Source organism: Nelumbo nucifera, chromosome 3 (genome assembly GCF_055504915.1).
Source record: "Nelumbo nucifera cultivar China Antique chromosome 3, China Antique-T2T, whole genome shotgun sequence".
NCBI lineage: Eukaryota > Viridiplantae > Streptophyta > Magnoliopsida > Proteales > Nelumbonaceae > Nelumbo > Nelumbo nucifera.
Genome location: NC_142651.1, coordinates 41402657 through 41430372, shown reverse-complemented (window position 1 = coordinate 41430372; position 27716 = coordinate 41402657). Strand labels below are relative to the sequence as shown.

Below are 27716 nucleotides of genomic sequence, written 5' to 3'. Positions count from 1 at the left end.
CCAACCTGCTGCATGTTATGAAAAGGTACAGTTTAAAAGGTTTGTAGGAAGACAGATATAATATAAAATTTATAGAACCCTTCCCAAGCCCACCTGCTAGCAACCCCCACTAATGCATAATCCAGTGGTCCTCATCAGAATACGTCAGGGCTCTCCCACGTTTACATTGGCTTCTTGAACGGACACTAAGTGTCTTTCCGTGGATTCAACTGACAAACACGTAATCAGATTGAAGCACGCGTCCTTCATTCAAGAGCCTGATTTTTCGTTCTCTTCTTTCTCCTCGAAGTATATTGTGTTTTTTTCAAATTTTCAAAAAAAAAAAACGGCTATTTGAAAAACTGAATCTAATCACTCCCTTGCAAAAACCTCTACTAAAACATGGGATATCTTTTAACACCAATATGCATGATGATTGCTGAGGAGGGGACAGATGAAAGCAAATGATGGAGAGGGGCATATGGTCACTGACAAGATGTTATTCTAATAAATAACCAGTTACGGTACGGTTAACAAGATTTGGAAAGGGTGTTTCCTCTTTACTTTCTCTAAGGAAGCTACTCACATTCACCTCGCGTTCTTACAGACCTTTTATTGGCAAAGCAGACAAATGAGAAGTAGAAAAACTAAGGGCATGTTCGGATGGAGATAAAAGCTGGGGAAGGTAATATCGTAATTGGCTAAAACTAAAAGTATATGTAACTTTCTTCATTCTCTACGGGAAAAAAATATTTGTAACTTGCTCTCCCCCCGCCTTACCTTCTCTCTTTCACCTACAAAAAGAAGCACCATAAATCAACAAATATCATGAGGCCTCATCCACGCTTCAGTCCGATATTCTCATCTCAACTCCAAGAACGTCTTTCACCATCTCGTATGTCACAAATGCAATTGCAATGGATGGTACCACCTGAAGAAAATAGCAGTAGCAATGCATCTTCGGATTAGTTTTTCTTATTCCACTGATGCTTGATAGGAAAAATCAATTCAGAAATGTTGTTAGTTTGACATAAAAACTAATCTTCTATCTCAGAACACCTAACAACTCAAAAGAAAATGGCCATTTCAATGATCAAGTCCAGCACACCACACCCTACAACCCCTCCCAACCTAACAACTACAACCCCTCACAACACCTAACAACTCAAAAGAAAATGGCCATTTCAATGATCAAGTCCAGCACACCACACCCTACAACCCCTCCCAACCTAAAAAAGGGTTAAATAATTAAAATACGTCCAACCAAGAGGGCCAATGGAATTGGCAGGTCTCAACTCCCAACACATTCTGCATTTGTTGTGGTTAACACACTAATCTTCTACTGCCTACCAAAATAGGACCAAGGAACAGGTATACATTAATCAATAAGGAATAAGTGTAGTATGAAACTGACCTTGACAGAATTGGGGACCAAACCCTTGTATAATGCTCCAAAGCCTTCATGGCGAATTGTTTTCCTGAATGCATCAACCATGCCAGTATACTCAAGTGGTGCCTTGCTCCTTCCATCACCAGTAACAATTGAAGCAGCATGACTCCAGCCCACCATCTGCATTCTTCTACGAATGACGTCAAGAGGATAAGCAACTGTTTGGCCAACAGTTCCTGCAGCAGCTCCACATGCTAGCCTTGTTGTCACACTTAATTCAGAGTCTTCAACCAGGCCAAATGGTCTAGTTTTGATCAACCAGTCTTTTAGAGATTCATATACGGCAAAGTTGAGACCAACATATGGGATCTGCCAACAGTAGAAAATAGTATAAGCTAAACAATACTGGCAGTGAAAAAATCATGTTCTCAAATTGCCCCCTCAAATCTAATCAGGCACCTACAGTTTTAAAATAAAAAAAAAGAAAAGAAAAGAAAAGAAAGATAATTGATTTTCCCCTGGTGGTTGTGTATGTGCCCTTTTAACTGCTGCAAGGAAAAGGGGTGTTCAGTTGGATTTCCTTTTGCAAATGATTGAGAACTAATTGCTTATCATTCTTCCACAGCCATTTTAATACAATCTCTTTTCATCTTTTTCTTTGTTTTGTAACCCCACCTTGGCCCATGCATACATGGGGTCATGAGTCTGACCATGAGTCACTTTCATTTATTATAATTGCCAAAGGAGGCCTTCTTCAATGTGAAATGTTTTCCTTATTCAAAACCATTTGGTTTAAAAACAAAATGATTCTTAAAACAAAAGCATGGAAAACATGTTCTTGGATTATGTGGTTTCAGTCTTCAACACTCAAACCAAAAACATGTTCTTGAATTTCTGGCATGAACACATTTCATCTGGCTATTTAATACCATGTTCATAAACCATATATCTGTACTCTCTTTTTTATGTTCTAAAAACCATATTTTGAGTGCTTCAAAAACATTAATTGTTTTTGAAATAAAACCAACTTGCTTTTACTTTACAAAGTAAAAAGTACAATTCAAGAACTTTTTTTTTTGTTTTTTCTGATGCAGCAATTTAAGAAAGAAATGAAAACAAAGACATTTATATCATAGAACACCCTCAAAAAAGGGCAATGCAAAATTTAGAGGGAGAGAATGTTCTGAGTTGGGCTAATTCTCTGCTTCAAAATCTTTAAAAAACATGAAAATGATGGTAATATTAGAGGTTAAAACTTAAAGGCTCTGTTTAGGAAGAGTGCAAATACAAATATGTTCAATACAAAATCTTGTATACAGTATTTTTAAACCTTGTGTTTGCACTGTACATATTTCTATTTTAACTCTTTCAAACAGAGCCAAAAGAACATTTGGGTTAAGAAAAATGACAATGGCAAAATCAGAGGTTGAATATCTTCTTGAAGAGAAGTGTAGTAAAGTTAGGTTGCCTAAGTTTTTATTTCAAATTATGGTAAAATGAGAAGCTAAAAAGATGGAAGTGGATTAGGGGCGTGTTAAGTATTGGAATCTCTAAGCTAAGGTACACTTAGCATGGCATTGAGAAACCAAAAGGCACCTTCTCTTGAACCGGAAACAAAACAATCCATATTATGACCAAAATAAGGTGAAAGCCTGAAGGAGAAGAAAAAAAATAGATGCTTGAGAATAAGAAAACATAGAGTAAGGACTAGCAAAAAACAGTAGTAGGCAATAAAAATGGAAATACTAGCTAAGAAAGGACCCACAGAGATAGAGAATTCAAATTATAAATCATGAAAATGAAAATAAGGGATATTTTCAGCATGACAAAATTTCCTTTCCAGTTGAGCTAAAATACAGAAACATAAGATCAATATTTAAGACTCCACAGAAAAAGATGGGGAATTGTTTATGCTCTACAGTTCCGCACCTCAGAGGGCACAAGAATGTCTCAAATCTCAAAATCGTTTTAATGTTACTGTAATTATCTAACTACTACAATTAAAACAAACATCAAATATTCCACTTACAACTCCAATTACAGAAGGCAGCCAGCCTTTGTACAAGGCCCGTGGACCTTCTTCTCGGAGGACAGTTGACAGTGCATGGAACATTCCTCTATACTGGTAAGGAGACTTCTCCGTCTGCAAAGGTGAGATAGTGAAGAAAGAGATACTATTACAATGATATGACACTGTATTTATCCAAAGGAAGGGATGCCAAAAATAGAAATGCAAAAGAACTATGTCACAATATCATATCTCACCATACAAGCAAATTGAACAGGACAATGCAGAAAGAGAAGAGCAGACGGATCTCCAAAAGGTGAATCAATACCTGTACAGTTAGCCTTCCTCGTACCATGTCCATTGGGTAGGTTGCTGACATAGCAATGATTCCAGCACATGCTCCAGCTCCAAGACGTAAAAGAGGAGTGAGCTGGGCATCTTCTGCAAAGGATAACAAATCAAATCAGATCCACCCTTCTCTGTTTCACCAATAACTGCATTTGAATCACAAGATAATGATTCCATAATCAGAGCATATAAATTCTTTTGATGGTCCTATTTTTATAACTAAATCCAAGTTGAATAGGATGTTATTTGGTAACAAAAGCTCCAAGAAGATTTTCTAAACTCCAAGTTAATAGGATCCAAGCGAAGACCAAATAAGGATGCTTCAAGAAAGTTCAACAGTTTATTTATTAGCCAGAAGATTTTTTAACAGTAATTGTGAAGTTTTATTATTAAATAATGAAGTATATGAATAATAACAGAAAGATCATTCTACAATAATAAACATAAAATAAAATAAATAGAGTTAGTCCTTTACTGCTATTGACAAAAACTCCAAAAGATCCCAAAGGTACAAGCAGCCCCTCCTTTGATAAGGAAATCCACACCCACCAAAAAAATTACAGTCTATAAATTCCTTCTCTATCTAGTGCTGTCATGATTGTGCAACTTGTGCAGGCTGAGCCAGGTTTAATTCCAACAAAGCACAAACCCTAAGCAATTGTAACCCCACCCTGAAGCCAGTCCAGGCCTGAGGTGGCCAACCTAAGCCCATCCTGAGCAAAAATTTTACAAACTCCAGCTGACCTCAAGTCTGGGCTGGGCATGGGTAGATTTATCAGGTCCAAAGGTCTTCCTTCTAGATTTCCGTGCAGAAATCTACCGATTCTTGTCCATGTTGTTTAGAGTAAGTCAACCATGAAGTTCTCTTAAGGTGCATGCAACTATAACTTCATACGTTATACCTTTGGCAGCAGATCAGGTTTTTAAGAATAATGTGGTCTTGGAGCTAGAAAGAATCATTGATAACTCTAAGAATTTGCAGGATTTTGAGAAAATACCTAATTGAGAAAACAAAGACATCTGAAATTGATTAAAGAAACGAAGAGATCTGATAAGTAAAGAGAGAGCTGGTCAGGGCTAGGGAGAGGCTAAATAATTGGGTATTATAGCTGTCAAGTAGTCATCTGGGAGGAGTCTTTTCAAATGATGGGTATGGAGAGTTTGGTAGGTTAGTTATTTGGCAAATTGTTGTATAAAGTGGAGTTTCGTGTCTTCCTATTTGTTTCAGCATTAGAGTTTTGGAGGCTCTGTTTTTTGAGTGTCTTTTCTGTTGTTGGTATTAGGGTGTCTGTGCCCTTTGGTCTTAGAGGTGGGTGGATGCTTTTGGATCTTTGTTGCTTCTTTCATTGGGTGATTTCTTATCACCTTGTACTCTTCTTCTTATTTCTCAATAAATTCTTTTATATTTGTTACCCAAAAAAGTCATGCCTTTAATGGAACAGCCAATGATTTTTTTTATCAATAACAGAATTTCCATTAATAAAAAGGAATAAGATACAAGAGAGGAGAGCTAAACATTCTTGACCCCGCAGCCATCCAAAAGAAAAGATTACAGTTACAACTGAGCCCAGAAAACAGAATCCCTATTTACCCCTTGTCTAGCTAGCCCATCGGCGAAGGAACTTGCACTTCTCTTCACCCAAGTACATTTTACATCAATATCCTTTGTCAGCCACTTAAACTTTATCTTTTCATTTCTGTAATAACAGAGATCATGGTGCTCTTCCTTTAACCAGCCCACTACAGTCTCAAAATCTCCTATGATCAGCTTACTGATATTCAAGTCTTTAGCTCTTTTTACTCCTTCCACAGCTTCCAGAATCTCAGCCTTAAGAGAGTCACCTTCTCCACTTGGGCCTGAGAAAAGAGCTATTACATTCCCATGCTCATTACTTAACCCCCCCCCCAAATTCCTGAAGACCTTGGATTTCCAATACTACTGCCATAGAAGTTCAGCTTGATGAAGCCACTAGGAGTCCATATAGGACTTGAAGTCTTAGCTGGGGCTGAGTTCACAATCTCTTTCCAATTTTTTGCCATCCACAGAGAAGTCAGTGAATAGATCTAGAGTTTTCAGCCAGTGTGCAGCCCTTATATGGATAGTATTTGCCATCGATGTTTTTTAACCAGTTTTTCACCATGATAAGAAGTATGATAGTAAACCAACTATGCAACATTTCTTCAAGATATGTGTTTGGTAGACACATGCTGGGCTTGGGTGGGTTTTTCAGGTCTAAAGGTCTTCTTCCTAGATTTTCATGCATAAATCTACCAATTCTTGTCCCTGTTGTTTAGAGTAAGTCAAACATGAGGTACTCTATAAGGTGCTTGCAACTGCAACTTCATAAGTCAAACCTCTAATGAAACAGCTATTGATATAGATGGTTTGGCATCCATGTGTTTTTTACCAGTTTTTCACCATATTAAGAACTATGCCAATACCCCAATTATGCAACACTTCTTCAAGAAATGTGTTGGTAGACACATGTGCTGGCTAGGAGTTTACAGTGTTCTATGTTATTATTAAAAAACTTCGCTGCAATTAGAATATGACAACTCAAAAAGTATTCTGCTTCTGCACTTCTCAATACGCCACATAGAGTGGGTATTGCTTTAATTTCCCCTGTTTACACAAACATCATGATGGTGTCTCTGATGATCACCCTCTGAACAGAAACATATGCACTGCCATTGCGTTGGCGTTTTTCCACAAATTGGCACCAACGAATAGAATTCTTGTTAGTTTATACTATATGACAAGTTATAACAGAATGGTAGAAAAACGTATTGATGCTAAACACTCTTTGGCAAGTCATTTAAACACAACTCACAGCAATTAAAACAAAGTTTTCATGGTTGTGAGGTGTGAAATAACTACAGTTGATCAATCCTTTCCAACCATTGTGTATGGTGACCTGCAAAATAAGAAACAGGGAATAAAGCAAACCAGGAATCAGCACCTAGGCTCCTCTGGCAGTAGGGGTGCAACTTGGGCGGGCTCAGGTTGGGCTTCTGTCAAAATTTGAAGGGGCCCAGCCCGAAGGTCCAGGCCTAAAGCAGTGTAAAATGCTAACTCGGGCCAACCGAGTTGCACCCCTATCTAGCAGTCAGTTCCCAGAAGTACAATTAGGAATCAAAACCGTCAAGAAAATTAGAATAACTCGAACACTAGATGCAGAAAATTCACACTTTATTATCTGATGCCAAAGAGAGAGAGAGGACCTTGCATATATTTACAGGCAAAACTATCAAGTGTTAATTCTTAATAACACTTCTAGGTGCTAATTCGTTGGTTATTTTATTCTATTTTTTCGTATTTTATAGGTCCATCCTGAATCAGTTTGGTATCAGAGTTGTTGATCCTGCACCAGTGCAAACTACAGGTGTCAACAGAAATTCAATCAAGGACAGGGTCTAAAATGATTGATCATTCAGAAGATATGTCACACAAAAGGAATCAAGAAATGAGAACCCAGCCACAAGTCCTCTCTATGCTTACATTACTTCAAGATTATAACCTCAGTTGAGTTAAGAATATTGTTAGATGTTAAAAAACCCAATCCACTAACTTGGATTATCATGTGATGATATAAAATGTCAGCAGTAGCAAAGATCATCTAGATATTACACAAATACATGGGATTGTTCTTTTATTGGTGAAATATCATTAGAATATTACTAAATTTATAACCAAGATTATTTATCTTGCAAAAATATGCATAAGCAAGAACATTGTATTAAAAAGGAAAATACATATCACAAACCACATGATGTATCCAAACTCCAATAAAGCAACATAAAAGCATAAAATAGGAATCACCATACCATTGCCAGTTTGCTGCTGATAAATCCATAGAATACCCCTGTTGCAAATATCCAGAATGGTGAGAAAATGGAAGACAAAATGAAATAAATGATGGTCAGGCAAAGCATGTATGCAGAAATAAAATAAAGTATAACATTTCAAAGTGAACGGATATTTTCCCTCTCGAATAAAAATCAAAACAGAATAGAAACAAGGAGGATGAGGAGAAGCAAAACAGAATAGCATGTATACTGAAACTTGTTAAATAAAAATAAATATCAAAATGACAAAAAAAGAATTCTCATATCATTGGACACAAGGTCCAAAAACTGCAGGCAAAGCATTAATTAGAGAAACAGATCAATGAGAGTCCATATTATAAAGCATACAGGAAGCCAAGTTACTAAACATGTGAAAGACTTCATTTTGTTAAGTCATGCAGCATCAAGGAAAATTACAAAACAAGATAAAATATACAGGTTGTTTTCTAGTGGTTATGGTGGAAAATTACTCAATTAACATTTTACACTGTTTGATCATAACCCAATCTTAAAAAATGAGTTCCCAGTTTAGTTTTATTTACAGGTATGCATATCTCACTTTCACAAGAAAATTAAGTCCCTAAAAAAAGATCCCAGAAAGCATTCTCTCAGTAGTACACTATCACCAGAAAATAAAGTAAATAATTTGTAGCAATCTGTTTTATATGCGTGAAAACACAGATATTGTACATGTATGTCATGTCATGTAGGATATATAAAAATAAAATGAACACTGAAAGAAATAATAATAATTCTGTAGGAAAGAACCATACTTAGATGCTTGCTCATAGCTAAAGAACTTAACAGCTGAGTTAGGGACGATACGAGCGCAGTTAGTTCCATTGCCTTTGAACAATCCTCTGAACCCCTCTGTTTTCCATATATACTTCAGTCCTTGAATTGTTCCATTGTACTTTATATTATGTGGATTTTGAACCTGCAAATTTCAGTACCTAAACAATCTATCATGTTTTTAACATAAAATGCAAGAAGAAAATGAATTAATGGGAAAAAAACAAATCATAGAAATGCTGAATTTCTAACAAAAATTACATCCACACTTCCAACCACAGTTCACTTTTCAGTCATGCATTCAAGTTTCAGACCATCCCATGCCCATGCAAGAGATTGGAAATACTGAAGACTTTCAATAAGATTATAATTAATCACTTTTTCATCAATGATATCACAAATACATTGATGAATGCTACCATAGTTTCCATATTTATCCTAAATAAATTTTATGAGTCTAGGAATGGCAACAGGGCAAGGTGGGGCTGGGTTTTCCATGCACCGTCCCCACTGGGGCTAGAAATCCTAACCCCATCCCCATGGGGAACGGGGATCCCCGAATTTTCTCTGCCCCATCCTGGTCATTCCTACTTGCATACTTGCAAATTTATTTTTTTATTTTTTCAAACCTACCAAAAATTATTTTATATTATGTAACATAATATAGTATAATATAATATATAATATTATAATATATATGTATTAACAATTTTATATATATTATGTTATATAATATAGTCGGGGCAGGTGGACAAATACCATCCCCGCCCTGTCCCCAATCCCCAGAGTTTCAGGTTTCCCCAAAACCTGCCCCAAACCCCCAATCAATGGTCAGAAAACCCACCCCGACCGGGGGGCAGGGTAGAGCCCCATGGGAATGGGTCAAATTGCCATCTCTACGAGTTTACATATGCAATTATGCATATTAAATTCTTTTGGTACTTTGTCACTTAATAAGCAAAAAACGTCAGAACTTCGAAAACATCTAGTATGTTGAGTAGTAAGGTTGCAGGTTTGCAGCTAGAGCTCTGTTTCAGAAGAGTGCAAATGCAAATAATGTACAGGACAAAACCTTGTATATAATATTTCTAAACCTTGTATGCACTCTTCACAAAATGAGCCTAGAATTCAATTTTGATAGTGCAAGAGCATGGCATCACATTAGCATATGGACTCGGCTGACCCAGGGCCGAACTGGATCAAACCAGTCCACTTTGTCATTAATCAATTAAAAAAGCTTAAGTGCTGAGCATTCCACTGCACGACAGTAAATCAACATGTGTTTATTTACAATGTTCTAGAAAGATCCTGCAAACTAAAATATTCTAGAAAGTTTATTTAATCACATGCTTTAAATGAATAAAAATAACATTCTAGAATAAAAGGGCAAAATGGAAAAAAAATAATAACCCAAGAAGCTTCTGGAATGTGGACCCAAAATCTATAAATAGATGTTTACTGCCCATTTCAAGGGGGTCATTCAACCCATTACACACTTCGAACCCATTACCCATCTTTGGGCCTTCAATCCATTTCAGACCCATGACATAGGAAAGAACCTGTTCCTTCTCTCTCCATCCCTTCCATCGCTCCCTACCCTCTCTCCCTTCTCTCTCTACTCTGGTCTGCCGCCACTGTTCCCCGGAATTTCGGTGTAAACTGTCATGCTGAGTCCACTGATCTTACAGATAGAAGTGGAAACATCAGCAAACACCACATTTATGGACTTCTGGGGAATAACCATGTTCACCACATTTATGGGCAGTTGAACCATCGACCCGGACAATAGTTTTTGGCCGTTTTTATTTTTTATGTCAGAATGGGCCATCCATTCGAACTGGACAGTCAGACCGTTCAACCCGAGAACCGGTCCCCAGAACGGTTCCCTATCCGGTCCCATTTTAAAAACATTGAAGAAGACATGTATATACATGATAAAATAGTTGAAAAAATGCTTGTATTTTTTGTTTTTTCTTTATATAGACTGTTAGTCTTTTTACTTTTAGTAATTTGTTAAATTTTAACGATATTAAATCGGGTCAGATCAGATTCGGATATTTGAAATCCTAAATGGGTTCGAATTCGAATTGACCTCTTTGAGATCCGATTGGATCTTCCGATTGGACCAGATATGAGATTTATATTATCGGATTGGATTTGGATATATACTGATTCAAATCCGATCCAATCCATTTACATCCCTACACTCATGGATGGTTGACTCACTTAATTGCCTACCTTTGTTTATGAATAACAGTACTGAATTTTATTAATCAATAGAAAAAGGAAGTACAATAGAAAAAAGAACCCAAAAAATGGCTAACCACAGCTAACCATCATACATGAATACATTAGCCCCTAGCCATTTTGGCCCCAAAATATCTGGTCCCTTCATCCCTTGTTACCCCTCCCTTTGCTAGTCCTTCTGCCAAACTGTTGCTTGCAATTCATCTATGATGCTTTGTAGATCCAAGAAAACATGGAATTGAGTTTGCTGCTCCTAAAGGTCCAGAAAAGAACTCTACGATGTTACCGTTTTCATCCCTGAAAACTCAACCACACCTGAAGGTCCAGTATTACCCAAGCTGCATCCATCAAAATCCATGTTTATATACTAGTTTCTTTTTATTTTTTTTTTCTTGTTTGTTAGGGTTTAATCAATACACATGTTGGTGTATACACACATGTTGGTGTATGCTGTCTTGAACCCTCAGACTTCAAAACCTGACAGCAAGGAAGAGCTTAAAATTCTTCCCAAATAAAAATAGGGCCTCAGCCCACACATTTTCTGAATATTCTTTTCTTTCTTATTTTCTTCTCATAAACATGTTGATTTTCTATGTTTTAACATGAAGCCTACACTTTTTTATGAAGTTTATAGATGATCGTCAATGAAAGATGGTTGCTGGTTGCCACGGGACCTAAGGAATTACCCTAGGATTTGTGGTTTATATGTAAAAAAGTCCATCTCTAGGTGCCCACCTAGGCAGCTACAAGGCACCCCCCCTATTGCCTAGCTTCACCTTGGCACCTTAAAAACTATCAATGGCCCCTTATCCAGAAAAGAATAACAATAAGAAAACTATCTGGAAAAGGCTGATCGTATCATTGACCGCAACATGTCTTACCCTGGCAGAGCATCTCCCACTTCTCCTGCAGGTTTTTATAAATTATAACACCTTCTACAGGTTAACTTTGTATTATCCAAGTGATGGAGAATAGGGTCAAATTTCTATCTCTTCCTAACCTATACTACATAACTACGAAGAAAGATGTCTCCAGGCTGCTATGGAGAATAAGGTCAATATTCTTTCTCTTGGAGAATAAGGTCAAATTCCTTTCTCTTCCTAACCATACTCCATAACTATGAAGAAAGATGTCTACAGGCATGCCAGGCTTAGAAGAAATTTAGATTACTGAGAGATTGACAGTTTTGCAGTTCTAATGCCTAAATTCCCACCAAGTCTGCTAAAGACATGATTGAGGAGAATGAGTATGACACATAAGATGGGGATTTTAAACACCAACTAAAATATCCCAAAGCGAAATTGAGGAGATGAAAGGATGTGCATATGGGATCCCTGAAAATCAAGAATGATCTGTTTTTTTTATAAAACAGCAATAGACAATAGTACAAAGTCCTCAAGCAAAGGTACGAGTTGCAACCTCTCCAGGCTAGTTAAGTACAGATTTCCAAATTAATAACAACTTACATAGAAGCACAAAAAAAATCTTCCCTAGAAATCCCCTGTTTGGCTAAAGCATCAGCCAAAGAATTAGCAGACCTACTAACCCATTTTACCTCAACTCTCATATTACTGGTTAACCACTTTACTTTTTCGATGAGATCTTTGTAGCCCCAAATGGTGGTATCCAAGTTTAGGAGCCACCTGGTTACCACCTGAGAGTCCCCTTCAACTAGGAGATACTCCACCCCAAGCTGGATGGCGATCTGAATTCCTTGTACTGCAGCAAGGATTTCTGCCCTTGTGGAATCCCCCACTCCCACCGGTCCTGAGAATAGGGAAATTATGTTGCTGTCCTTATTTCTCAGGATACCCCCTATACCTGAAGGCCCGGGGTTGCCTTGGCTACTTCCATCAAAGTTCAGCTTGATGACACCTTCCAAAGGCGGAATCCATTCTGACAGAATTCTATCATTCTTTGTTGAAGTGTTAGCTATTACTAGCCAATTTCTCCACAAATCATTCAAAGGAGAAGTCATCAAAGATATCCACAGTTTTCAGCCAATGGATTGCTCTTGAGGATACAATCCTTCATTTCATCTAACCCTCTTTCCTTCTCTAAGAAAATTCTTGCATTCCTTTCCTCCCAAAGAGTCCACAGAGTGGCTGCCCTGACACATTTCCACATGACCTTACCTCTTCTAGTGTGCCAAACAAAGACAGATGGGTTGAATAACAAGCTTAAATCAGAAGGCAAAGACCACCTACCTCCAAATAAACAAAGGCTCCACCTCCATATAGCTGTAGCAAAGGAACAGGAGATCAGCAAATGGACACAGTCCTCATTCTCGGCCTTACACAAGGAAGAATGATCTGTTCATCTTTTAGGAAGATAAGGGCTCCAATTAGCAGGGACTTTCCACAAGCTTATACGTGGAAACCCCCCATGGACTTTTCCCCACATTGGCTTAATGGTCTTGAGAACTTCATTTGGCTTTTCCCCACATCTACCCGGTTGCAGAAGGTCAAAAAACATTTCTGGTTTTTATGATTTGGTGGTGGCTACCCCTAGCACTAGAGGTTTGCAGAGCTCTAGATAAAGAGTTCTACGAAGCAGCAGTGGGAGAGGTAGAAGAGGCAGGGGTAGACCCTAGATCTTCACTATGTAGTTAATTGGGTGGTCCGTTTTTGGGTTTTGTTGCTTTTTTTCTATGTTCTTTCTAACTTGGTTTGGTTTGTGGCTTTTGCTCTTGTGGTAGTTGAATTTGGACATTGGTCCAATATGCTTCTTTGCTGGTCTTTGACCTAGGAGCTAGGCTTAGCTGTGTAATCTTCTTAGGCAGGCTCTTTTGTGGGTCTCCTCTGTATCTGTATACGCCTTGTATACTTTCTTTAGTATTTTAACCTTACTTGCCTCAAAAAAAAAATAATAAACAAATTGCTTAAGTCAAAAATAAATAACTTAAGCATGTATCCATGAATCAAACTCTAGTATCATCAATACAGTGAGGCAACAACTAGGTGGTGCTTAGATGTGTTGAGTCTGCTGACTAGTTGATCGCAAAAGAAAAATATGTCAAAATTTAATATAAGAATGCGATATAATATAATTATTTATAAAAAAAAATGCAATATCATATAAGTAAACAAAGAGTGGCAATGTGGCATTATGCAATTAAATATATCACATAAAACATTTAGCAAATAACCTTTGTTTTGGAAGCATATGGAGGAATGTTGGCAAGACTGAGGTAGGTAAGGATAGCATTTGTTTTCAATCGGTGTGTGAGAGGTGTTCTATTATACATGTGTATTGTAAGGACTCATAAATGTCAAACTGAATTTTACATCAATTCCTGGACACTTCTCACACATAGATGGCTTAGTGCAGCAAGTGCAGGAAAATTTGCTCAACCATGACACTGATTGGAAAAAGACCTAAAAGATATCCTCCATTATTTTTTCTTTGGTTCTAGGCCTTGTTTCTGTTTTATATACGCACACCCAACCACATGCATCAGATGCTTAAAGTAATTGTTTTATATCAGAATATAAAGGCATGTCATTAGTCTTTATCTTAGAAGTTAGAGATGAGTACAAGCAAATAAGACTTTAAAATAACTTTGTGGTCAAACAAATGGGCTAGTTGTTAGTCAACCTAGTTGATGATTACTCATCATAGGTGACTATGTCATGGGTGTTGACCAACTAATTAATGATGCAGTTGGTATGGCCCTCAACTAATTAGTTGTTGACTCATGGATGCATTGATAACACTGATTCTAAGGTTATATTTAGCACATTGAAATGGGTTGGTACGAAGTTAAACACCTCATGGGGCTGGTATCTTATCAAAGAACTTAATTTCAACTCCATTATTCTATCCATTTAAAATCACATTTAGGGGGAGAATTATCTTCCTACATATACAAGCATGTGTATACATAAGGACAAGATGGACAGAATTGAAGTTCTTTCTTATATTTTTTGATTGGTAATGAAGAGATTATTCAATGAAATAGGGGTGAAACAAAAATAATTCCAACCACTTTCTTAATGTGCATTCAAACACAAAATGTTAGAACCCTAGGAACTGGAATTTAAATTCCCCCAGAAAAGGACACAAAAAAGAGGCAACATGGTCTAATTCCATGCTCCAAAACAGTCAACAATCGAGTATTTAATTTCTAAAAGATTATAAACATTAATATGATGGTTAAAAATTAAAATTGTAAAGAGCAGCATGGTCTAAAAAAAGCATAAAAACCACCCTATTTGGAACTTCCAGCAATGTAAATCATTAGGTGAACTTGGGATAAGAAGTTATCAATCTCAAAAAATAAACAAATAAATAAATTACCTGGAGCAATATTTTTAACCGTTCCAATGGAGCAACAGCTGTGCGTGACCTGTAAAAGATATACACATACTAAATTTAGGACAAGACAACCAGAATAAAGTACAGGCAAAAAGCTAGACCAAGGGTAAAAAACAAATTAGACTAAATTTTTTATTTTCATATACTGATGAGTTAGAACTTAGAACAAATGAATGACATTCATATAAGACAGCTTGCCTAACCATCCAATCTCCAATTGATAACAAATACAAATCTAGAAAGTTAGATATCAAGTTATTCCTTTTTAAGCCAAAAAACATATGCTTCTGCAATGCCTAAAAACATTTCAGCTCAATGTTTTAAAACACGGAGGCATGATGCAAGGTGTCCCACTACCTATAGGTGTGAGGCGTAGTTCAAAATGTAAGAGGCGTAAAACTTTTGAGCACAAGGAGGCTTATGCCTCCTTAAGAGGAGGGGGATGAGAAGAAAGGAGGAGGGGGAGGAAGAGGAAGAAAAGAAGCGGGATCTCATCTTGTTTTATTTCAGAAAAATGGAAAAAATATTAAACATAATATTAATAAAAATATAAACTTAAATTTTTTGACCAATTCCTTGTATGACGGCACCCAATATAAACTTAAATTTTAAAATAAATGTTTTAAAAGAAACTATTATCTAAACTTAAAATGCATAAACATAACATGTAAAGCTTATTCAAATGAAAATTTAAAAATAAAATCAAACATATAAAACATTTTCAAGCATGTAAGATCCACAATCTTTTTTTTTCCTCAATCGCATTACTTCAAGTAGTTAATGTGATGTATTATATATTATATTCCTCCCGATTCTATGAGCTGCCTTTGTGTAGGGTGCTCATAAAAAACCAAAAAACCAAACAGAACCGAGAAAATCGAACCGAAAATGTGGTTAACCAAACCGATTGGTTTGGTTTCGATTCGATAATTTTGAAAAACTGATGAACAGGTTCGGTTTTTGGTTAACCTAGAAAAAAACGGTGGTTGACCGAACCGATTTCTAACAATCATAAAAAGCTCCCCTATAGCTTCATTGTAACAAATAGCACACCTGAACTTTTGAGAAACTCAACAAAAACCTCCCTTCCGTCACTGACCTAGACAGAAAACGTTAACTAAAGCATAATTTTTTAATACCAATTTTACCCTTTTGTTACTGACCCAAATGGAAAACGTTACTGACCACCCATGCGGCAACAGCATTGGTGCCACCGCTTCTGCCGAGATCAAGGCAGGTCCTTGCGTTATTCTTTCTCATTAGTCAGGTCAAACTCAGACCTAGATATGTTTCTTCCTCGCCAGACCAGCCGGAAAGCCCAACCACTACCTCGTTGGCTTGTCCAAGCCCAAAAGGAAAAAGCTCACCTACCATCTCTCCGCCATTATAAACACCGTCAATGACTGCAAGCTTCCTATTGAACTCCGTTGCCAAGAAAACAAATCTACATCCGTGTTTCCTCTGCCACGTCCACACTACCCTGTTTCTCTTTGCATTTGTTTTATTCTCCTAGGTTGAGTAAACACGGGAACTGATGTCTCACCCAACAGCAAACCAGTTGAATCTGTACTCACCTAGATTTGATTACATGAACGCTAAGGAGAGAAATATGTGGAACACGGACTCCACAAGTTCCTCTGTATGCATCTATCTGAGGTTATGCCTACCATAAATAGTTTCTTCTCTTCTACAGACTAAATAGACTAAAGCAGTAAAGCACAAGAACAATTTGAGAGTTCATATGAATCAATTTGTGTTTTTATTGACTTAAAAGTAATGGCCCTGTATCTATCAAAAAAAAAAGTAATGGCCTTGTATTATTATTGTTTTTCCAACTCTAAAAGATAATGGAGTAAGACACTAAAATTGCAACTATGGCTTCAAAGTCCAAACCATATCATTCTTTCCTAGCCACTATCTCAATTCCCCTAAACACTAAAGAGAATTTTGAATGTTTATACAACACCTAGGTAAGCAATTTCCTAGGGTCCAAACAGTTTATACAACTACACAGATTCATTGTTTGGTGAGTATTAGCCTCTCTGTTCCTGATACAAGTTTTAGATTTGAAGTCCAGAGTAAAGATAATGCTTTTGTTATAACTTTGCAATGTGATCTCTAACAAGAGAGAGAGAGCCATCTTCTAGTTTGTCAAGTCACCATTTTACTGAGGATATACACCATATCCTATCTATTTTTTGGGTTCTTTGCTCATAAAATCTCTTTTACACAACAAACTAGCCGAATTAGCCATTGAGTTTAGTATTGATTACAATGACTAACTGATCAGTTCCCGTTGACTTTATTAATTATCATCAAAGCCCTAATCGCCTTTTTGAAGTTGCAAAAAAAAAACGAAGCAAAATTGCCGAGTAGCAGTTAGCCCTGAAGAAAGCACAGGCTAGCAAATTAAATGGAGATGATGCCAAATGGGTTGAAGATTCTGAAATTCTGAAAGTGCAGATGTGTGACATCAATGATAAAGGTATTCCGATATACCTTTTGGATGGCAGATGTTTGGACTTAAGTGGGATGAAGAATTCATTCAAATGAAAATGAACGAATTCAGTTGAGGATCCCCTCTTTCAGTAGAATGGGAGTGGTTTAATGGCCATGGTTGTAGCTGGCTTATGCTTATTCGCTAGCAAAAATGAGGGAAATTAGGAGATGTTGCTCAGGGCAAATATGGTATTTTATGATTCCTTTAAATGACACCTTGGGGGTAATTTTGTAAATGTATACGTTTTCCATCTAGGTCAATGACGAAAGGGAGGTTTTTGTTGAATTTCTCAAAGTTCAGAGGAGGTATTAATTACAATGAAACTTTAGGGGAGGTTTTTGAATTTTACCCTAAATATGTTACATATTATATATACATATATATTTATAGCATTTATAATATAAAATACATATTTATAATATATTATGTCATTTATTATTTATAACATAATATTTTATATATATATTTATTTATAATATATGTTAGAAATATAAAAAACCGAAAAACCAAAGAACTGAACCGGTCAACCAGTAGTATTGGTTCGATGTTGGTTTGGGGATATGAAAAAACCAATGGGACCTTCCATAACCCGAACTCGGAGAAGGAAGAGATAAGAGGGCCCTACGGAGAATGTGGTCAGAAATCCATAGAAGAGTCCGACCACAACGACCGAATTGATTATCTTCATGCATAAGGAGAACAGTTACCTAGTAGAAAAGATTTCAAAATCATCACAAACCTCCCTTTTTTCTTTTCTATGGCAATTTCTCGATTATTATATGATGATTTCTTAACTTTCCATATATAGAAATAGAAAGAGATAGACTAGAAACGACATCTCTTATGTCAATGACACCAAAGGGATATTAAATGAATGGAATTGGGATATGGATGGAATATAATGAAATAGAGCCACTTTGAGGTTCCCTATGAAATGAGGCATAGAACGGAGCCACTACGAAGAAGTTCCAAGAGTTACGAAGGAAGCTTCGGGCTCATATTAATCATGGGTTGAGAATGGGAATTGAACTCTATGAGATCTAATCTCCCGTTGTTCCTCAGTAGGTTTTTTCGTGTTGTCAAAGAGTTGAACAATGAAAATAGATGGCGAATGCCTGATCGAATTGATCGGGTCATGTAAGAACAAGGTTCAAGTCTATATCGGTCTGTTAGGATGCCTCAGCTGCATACATCACTGCACTTCCACTTGACACCTATCGTAATGATAAACGGCTCGTCTCGTTGTGATCTTTTCTTGGATTCTCAAAACTTCTGCCGCTCCATCCCCGCAGGGGCAGAGAACCCGTCGCTGTCTCGGTTGTGCTACCGGAGGCTCTGGGGAAGTCGAAATAGGAGAGCACTCATCTTGGGGTGGGCTTACTAGGTTCAGTTTCAAAAAAAAAAAAAAAACTATGACTATGGTTCGGTTAACTGAATCGTGAGCACCCCTACCTTTGCTCCATGCCCCTCACCTGTGCGCCTAGGCGCGCCTTTTAAATCACTGAGGCTAAGTGCATCTGTCCCTCCCCAGATCCTACATTGATGGGAGCCTCGTAAATTGGGCTTCCCACGTCTTGTATTAAGAAGAATGAAGATGCATAACACTAACTAAAGGGAGAACCTTGTCGAAGCAAAGCCCCTGGTCCAAACTTTCTTTCCTTTCCTTTTCCTTTTCCGTTCCCTTTCCTTTTATTTTCTTTCTTCCTTTTCCTTTCCCCTTCCTTTCCTTTCTTTTTTCGTTCTTACTATCTTTTTGTATGAGGCGTGCATGAGGCACATGCGGTGAACACCTCTATCATTATTCATGCAAAAGACATTAACAGCATCAATGCCACTAGCATATGCCTTAGGGCATTTGAGGGCACCTCCAAGCATAGACCTCCCATGCCTTTTAAAACATCGGTTCAGCTACATTAAGAAAAATCATATTTTCAACACAAGGCTGAAAAAAAACACATCTAGCACATTAAATATTGTGAATGTCTTTTTAAAACAAAGAAGATAAAGTAATTTTATTCATAAGAATCATAACAGAGGCAAATAGTACAAAATGCTTGCTGGAGCCAGCTCCCAGCAAAAGAGCCACACCCCATAAGACCATAGATTCATATTCTGCAAAAGCCAGACCAGACCAACAGAACCAATTTACTACATATGATTAACAGAACATAGTGCATCATTCTCTACCAATGTCTTAAAACATGGAGATGTGATGCAAGGCGTTCCTCTACCCATATGCATGAGGTATAGTTCAGAACACATGAGGCTTCTTTCTTTTTCTTTACTTTGGTGCACGCCTCGTGCAAAAGGTGATTGGGGATTATGCCTTAGACACATCCACGCCTCCAGCATACGCTCCAAGGCATTTTTAGTGCACCTCGCGTAGAGGTGCATCTCTAGGCATATACCTTTTAAAACCCTGTTTTCTACCATATCTTCCTACCCTTGTAAGTCAGCTACCTCTTCATGAGTGTACTTCTTGAATTTCCCCTTAAGCTCTTGAAAGCGTTATCAGACTCAGATCGGATTGGACAATTGGACCATTTTGACCGGAACTGCAAGCCAAAATAGTTCTTGAGATGCACAGTTCTAGAAAAAAAAAACTTGATAAAAGTTTCCTCAAATGCCTCTTCTAATAGGTGTTGTACCTTATATTATTTACTATATTAATCTGGTTTCAATGTAGGATAGGTATAGAAGATGATCTGGAAATGTTTACCATTTTTTCCAATATTTTGATTTTTTTACATATTTTTATTCAAGTAAGGGCATGTTCGTTTCCTCTTAACTCTTATCTCTTAAGAGGAAGCTTTTAACTTTAAGAGAAAAATGGTTGTTCGTTTCCTCTTATCTCTTATCTCTTAAAGTGCAATCATACAACTTTTTGTTTTCCAATGATACCCCCAAAAAGACAAACAAAAACTCTCATATATGGGGTCAACATTCTCTGCATTCAGAGTTCAGAGGAAAGAAAAGTTCACCAATACCAATATACCTCTTACCATAATTATTGCACTTTCAGATGTCAAACTCCAGAGCAAACGAATAGGCCCTAAGTCAGGCAGTTGACAAGATAGCCAGACCTATTTGACCGGTGATTCAATGGCCAAAACAAGCCAATATTCAAGTTAAGTCTGAAAACAGTGCAGCGTAAAACCATTTTGTATCATAACTACAATTGTAATATGGTAAGATGCTTTGTATCATTGTACGAACATTTTTTTATCGGCAACACAAAGTATCATCGTATGAAATGTTAATTAATTTGGATGAAAAGGCAGGGAGGAGTATGGCAATTTTGAATCAAAAGCCCCTTTAAAAGCTCTCCCACCAAATATCAAGTGGCCTGACTTACCTCTAACTTGTTTCACCCTTCCTCTAATTCAAGCTGATTATTCTGCATACAACACTAACTAAAACCTTACATGATTCTAGTTAGTTCACTTCCATACTGTTGTCAAATGACTGGGCATATAACCCTAGGTGCCAGGTCCCCAGATCATGTCCTCAATCATTAAAAATTCCAGCATTAAAACTTGGCCATTTGATGCATGAAAAACACATCTTTGTGGGTGGATGGATGTTCTCAAGTTGAGATAAGTTGGACACTGAACAAAGAAAATGGTTCTCGGGTGCTATGGCATGCAATTAAGGAGGCTAGAGGATCAGCCAAAACATGAAAGCCTTGTTCTGATGGGTTAGAGGATCAGCTAAAACTCTTGTTGACTCGTGTTAACGAAGCATGGAATAATTGGTCAACCAATAAATTACTTGAGGACCATACCAACCACAAAGTTGATTAATGACTAGTCAACATAGTCAACCACAAAGTTGTCTAAAGTTTTATTTGATTGTGTTCAGCTCTCATTATTTAATAGTATGTAGTATATGTTTTATTCTATTTACTATTACATGCATTTTGTTGCTTCGATAATTCACAAAAAAGGAAAGATTGATGAGGATCATTCATTAAAAAAAGAAAAAGATTGATGAGGATGTCACCCATAGAATTAGAGCATATTGGCCAAATAGAGAGGCACGTCTGGAATCTTAGGTGATGGGCAAATACCACTTAGATTAAAAGGAAAATCCTATAAAACAGTTGAGGCCAGCGATCTGAGATGGATGAGCAGAAAACCTACAAAGGACAGGGTCAGAAATGAAGTCATTTGAAGGAACCTAGAAGTAGCTCCAATAGGTAATAAAATAAGAGGGAGACTAAGGGCCTGCTTGTTTGCTCTGAAGTCTAACGTATGAAAGTGCAATAATTACATTAAGAGGTATATTGGTATAGGTGATCTTTTATTTCCTCTGAACTCTGAATGCAGAGAATGTTGCTCTGAATTCTGAAAATTATCAAATATCCATTTTGACCCCATATATGAGAGTTTTTGTTTGCCTTTTTGGTGGCATCATTGGAAAACAAAAAGTTGTATGGTTGCACTTTAAGAGATAAGAGATAAGAGGAAACGAACAACCATTTTTCTCTTAAAGTTAAAAGATTCCTCTTAAGAGATAAGAGTTAAGAGGAAACGAACAGACCCTAAGATGGTTTGGTAACGTGCATAAAAGACAATCTACAGCACTTGTAAGAAGAAGCAATCTGTTGCAAGTTGAATGGGTTAGAAGAGCTAAGAGCAAACCAAAAAGGACATTGATTGAGGTAATAAGAAATATGATTTAAGCACTCACATAGTTTAACAATGGATATGGCACTGAATAGAACGAAACGGCATAATGGTATTCATGCAGCCAACACCATATAGTTGGGACAAGGCTTAGATGATGATCATGATCTTTGTTTGGTCAATAATTCAATGCCTAGTCATTACATTGACTAAAAAGCCAAAACGACTAGTCATCACCTTACCAAATTGATAGAACTTCTGACTTGTTGGCAAAAGGGAGAGTTAATGGGGCAGGATTGTACATGTGTGGTCTTCCCTAACCCCACTGAGGTACACTGTTGGATGTTCATGTATTTTGGGTGGAAAAGCCAGAAATGGGTGCCCCTGCTCTCCTCGTGAGGAGAAATTCTTGTATTGTTTTGATTTCTTCTTAAAGCAAGCATTCTGATCTATAAATGGTTAAAAAATGCATGCAAACCACATCTGTTTTAAAGAAAGAGGAGACAATAGGACTTCGTTTGCAATTAGAGAGTGCATTTTTTCTATAAATAAAAGAAAATTGGTTACATGAGAAATGGAGAGTGCATAGCATTACCAAACAGCAGTAAAGTCAATAAATTAATTCCAGATACATGCAACAGCTTTACTACATAATGTCAATACTTGCCTTGGGACTCTCTCTCAAGCACATTGCAGTCAACTAGTACAAATAAATAAAAAGAAAATAAAACTGTAATACATTACATATACAACTAGAACACAACAAATAAATAACATAAAAACCCCAAAATTTATAAAACTTTAAACAACTTTTCAAAGCTGAATAAACGAATAATTTTGAAGAGTATATTATATTATACTAACATGAAAAATAAATGTTATATAGAATTTATGTGCAGTTCACTTAGTAGCTCAATAAAGCTTCTAATTAGAAAGTTACTTGGTATAAGAAATGATATTATGTTGCAAAGCAAACAATACAACATCAAGAATATCTTTCCTTGTAAGCATCAATAAATTAATTGCTTGAAACCTATTCAGGAGTCCCTTTGCAAATTGTGGCCCTTCTATATTCAATGTTCAAGATACGGTTCAGATCAAGCACTGAGAAAGGCAATACTTTGACAATACTTTCCAGAGGGAAATTGGGAGTATTATATATAGAAGTTGCACTATCTTAGGTTTCAATAGTCAATACCAACAGAGTTTTGGCATCACTAGATCTGGAAAGCACAAGACTGTGTCATTCCTCACCAAAAAAAAACACAAATTAGTGAACAGTGACTCCAACTTGGCCATTCAACATTATATTTGAGCCTATTTCATTATGTATTGTCTAGAATATTGGCTCTATAACTAATCCCCCCCCTTCATTTTTATCACATCTAGGATGACACTGGCAAGCCAGAGCTTGTACAAGACCATTGGATTGCACAACTTTACCTCCTTGAGAACCCCGGTTCCAAATGAGTTCATCTTAAATGAAGTGAATCTAAATATGATAAACTTGTAAATAAATCACAACTGCTATAGAATAGAGGGCTCTGAATCTGCAGGGAACAAAATCCCAAGTTTCTATAAGACATTTTCACCGTATCCTAAAGTTCAGAAGAAGCATATAGCCACATAATGGCATGTGTAAGAACTGCCATATTAAATAAAATATTCTGAAACAGCCTTAGGTAGTACAACAGTCAATTATACGAGATGTATCGTTTACGAAAACATCCTACTAATGAACACCAAAGTTTAGGAAAATGCAATGCTAAGAATAATTCGGCAGAACTTCAGACAAGTTTTGAACATTAGCAGTTGAGGAAGCAAACAAAATTAGATGTCATTAGAAACAAAGCCCATGGAGCATTGAACTTCATGCAAACCCATGGAGTATTGAACTTCCAAAATAATTGTTTCTTCGGCGTTCAAAATAAATCGAACAAGTAGTCGAACAAGATTACGAAAACCATAGTTTTCTATTTTTTCTAGAGAAATTTGAGAATGAGACATTTGTACGGATAACAACGATAAACTGAAAATATTGCAAATGTAATAACAAGTAGTTCCCATCCGGGTTTAAAAATTAACCTGGGGTGGGGAACCTTATTCTAGAATATGAAAAACAAAATACTCATTAACAAATGAAGATCAACTAACTTTGCATCATACGCAATGAAAAAGGGGAAAAAAACTAAGCCATATGTCAATTGAAGTGATCGCATTAAAGGGAGATCTCAAACCCTAATAAAGGATTAAATTACCAGCGACATAACCGAACTCTACCCCCACCCGAAGAAGAAAATGGGGGAACAGAAAATGGAAAAGCATAAATAGAACCAACAACAGAAATATTAGGAAATAAAAACGAAATCAGCAGGAACCAAAAACAGAGAATTCGAGGAGAAGAGGAACTCACACTCCCCCAGCGACTCCTCCAGCAACGAGAGATTTGCAGATACTGAGTATTGCGTGACTAGGCGCCTTAACTCCTTCTCTCGCTAGCTTCGCCTCTTCAGCAAGATTGACGATCGTTGAAACCGCAGATTTGCTCGTTTTCCCGACGACATCCTCCGAAGCCATCAAACCTTACGAAGTAAACCCTGGCGGAACCCTAACAAAAAAACCACGATGTCCGTTTAAAAAGCCTATACTCCAGCGATCAAATGGTTTTCTGGCGATTAACCGAGAGTAAAAATCTCCATCTCTCTCCCTGCTGTTGGCAAAAATGTGCCGGGAAATGAGTCCTCTTTGCCAAAGCTCAGCGACGGCGTTTTGGACTTTGGAGCAATTTATACAAGGAGAGAGATGGGGGAGTGGGAGAGAAGAGGGTGTTTATATTATAAGGTACAATGAGTATGTAGTAAAGTCTGTTCTGTTCGTTGGGTTGCCTTTTCAGAACGGAAACCTAGATCGTCTGACGGCCGTTGTACGTAGGAAAGCCGTGATCCGGTCATTTTGGCTTGGATATTTGCCGCCGGGAGTCCTTTATTTACTAAAATATCCTCTCCGGTCTACAGGAATTACATCGTACACGTGTGTAAAGTAACAATTCATCAGTAATTGGCGAGGCAAAGGATATCCCAGCAGAACGCGCCCCACTCGCGCGGAACATCTCTCCATGACAACCACAGGAAATGTTCCCAATTTGGCAAGGGGATGGGCTGTAGGGCGTGCTAACTGGGGAGCCCATCCGAATTCGTTCTAGGGATCGAATCCCACTCGGACCACTTAAAGCTAGGGCTGTTCATAACAAGACCCAAATCGATTAAATTGATTAATCCGGTTTGATCCAATCTAAGTTGGTCATTTTTTTTTATCATCGGTCGGTTTTGGGTTACAAAAAATATAAATCGATGATTCGGTTCAATTTCGGTTTTTATACATGAAATATATATATATATATCAACTTTATTTCAGAAATATGCATATTATATATATAATTTATTATATATAAAATATCAGTTTTAGTCCATCAAATCATTTTTAATTTATAGGTATCCAGCCTTTGTTTTCTTAGACTTGAATCCTTTACTGTTCACACCGAGAAAATCATTCATAAAACCGACCCAAACCGATTCAAACCAATCAGGTCGATTTTACTTAGTATTGGGTCGATTTCGATTTTATTTCTAAGTAAATCGACTAGATCGAATTGATTGGAAAAATGTCAATAAACTGACCCAATCCGGCCCATGAATAGTCCTACTTAAAACTCACCCGATTCCACGGGACCACAACAATGGCCCATATCACACATCACCCACTTTGCTTCTGGATTTAAAAGGCCAAAGACAATATGTTCCCCTCACAGTCTCACACCCAAGCTCTCGGGCTGCGATCCTCTATATTTATTTTTCATATTCAACGTGAAAGCGACACCTATCTATTGTCTTCACACAAAAGAATCCACGTGTTTGATCATGGTCGTTCGGTTTCTTATTTTGGGTTTCTACAAAATTAATTACACGATTTTACCACCAAATTCATTCCTTTTTGGATTATTAATTATTTAAAGTACCCTTTGTTTTTTAATAAATTGTTTAAATTAAATACCTCATAGACAATTAGGGTCTGTTTGGTTTGTTAATAAAATCAAAATCAGAATCCCCAAAAATCGGAATCACAATCATCTATTCCATATGCTTGTTTGCTTAAGTCCGAAATCGGAATCATTATGATTGTTGTTGTTTGGTTTATTTTGGAATCGGAATTAACTAAAAATTTTCAATTTTGTATTAATTTATTATTATCTTATTAATAATTTAGAAATATATAATTATTATTCTATTAGTACTTTTTATTATTATTTTATTAGTATTTAATAATTAATATCTTAGAATTTATCATGAATTTATGAATAATTAGTTAATATATTATTATTATTTTATTATTAGTTTTTAATATTTTATTATTTTTATTTTAAAATTAGTTTATTATCATTTAATAATGAATATGTTAGTATTTTATTTTTATTTTAATTATTAATATATTCTAATTTTATTGTTATTGTTTTATTATTACTTTCATAATATTTTATTATTTAATTATTAATATTTTTATTATTATTTAATAAGTATTATTATTATTTTATTATTGCTTTAATTATATTGTATAAATATTTTACTTTGTTTGTTATTAATAATTTAATATTATTTTATTATTTTATTAATATTGTGGTTTGTGGGTATTTTGTCATGAATTCTTTACTTCTTGACAAACTCTGATTGGGGATCCCATTCCTAAGGGAATGACCCTTCCCTCATACGGGGAATCCCATTCTTGCCAAACAAAAAATTGGAATGGAATTGGCCATTTCGATTCCAATTCCACGCACCTATTTTAACAAACCAAATAGACCCTTAGTTGCCTACTTAAGGTATTCCCAAAGTTCTAGAAATACAACAAATACTAGTATACTACCCATACGATAATTGCTTGTATCATTCTATTTACATATAACATTACATACCCATTATACTATTTTTATAAACCCAATTTTACCCTTTAGACCTTTGATACCTCTCGAATGCAATTAGTCCATCTCACCCTCTCATCTTCTTTCTTCTTTCATTTGATAGTTTGGTTTAGGGAAGTACTAGGGTTGTATTCAAGTGCATGAATATTTTGTGAACAAGACCATCTTGGTCCAAATCTACAAGACATGCGACTGTTATGTTCATTGTGGGTTGTCTCTGTCTACAATATGTTGTGGGTAAGGATCATCCATTTTCCAATATATTGTTGTTCATAGGTAAAATTCACGGATGGAGACCATCCACCCCATCCATGATAGAACTATAGCTTGATTTGATATTGGCAATGAAACTAATATGTTGATACTAGACTAATGTGAACCAACCACTAAGTGAAGCTAGTGATTAACATATAATGTTTTGTAATGCTTATTTGTCACAATTTTTATTTTAGTATATTTAATTTTTATTTTATTTTATCTATAAATTATTTAATTATAATTTTAAATTATTTTTAATATTCAATGGCAATATTGTGATAAATTTTTTAACATTGAACCATTTCCAATATCTTTTGTTAATAAAAAAGTATTTGAAGGTATTTTAAATTATTTCTATTGTCCTTTTGTTAATAAAAATGATTTTTTTATTATTAAATAAATTCATATTCTATACATTTTTCCTTTAAAGT

General features: G+C 36.3%; 1 protein-coding gene across 1 annotated transcript; it reads right to left on the bottom strand.

The window, feature by feature from the left end:
- Positions 1–459: 459 nt before the first annotated feature.
- Positions 460–25025, bottom strand: LOC104603959 (mitochondrial adenine nucleotide transporter ADNT1-like). The gene is made up of 8 exons (XM_010268150.3): positions 24469–25025; positions 14910–14958; positions 8345–8508; positions 7551–7588; positions 3706–3818; positions 3399–3512; positions 1394–1738; positions 460–910 (listed from the first exon to the last, which is right to left on the bottom strand). The coding sequence occupies exons 1-8, from the start codon at positions 24630–24632 to the stop codon at positions 827–829; spliced, it is 1071 nt and encodes a 356-aa protein (XP_010266452.1). The 5' UTR covers positions 24633–25025; the 3' UTR covers positions 460–826.
- Positions 25026–27716: the final 2691 nt, after the last annotated feature.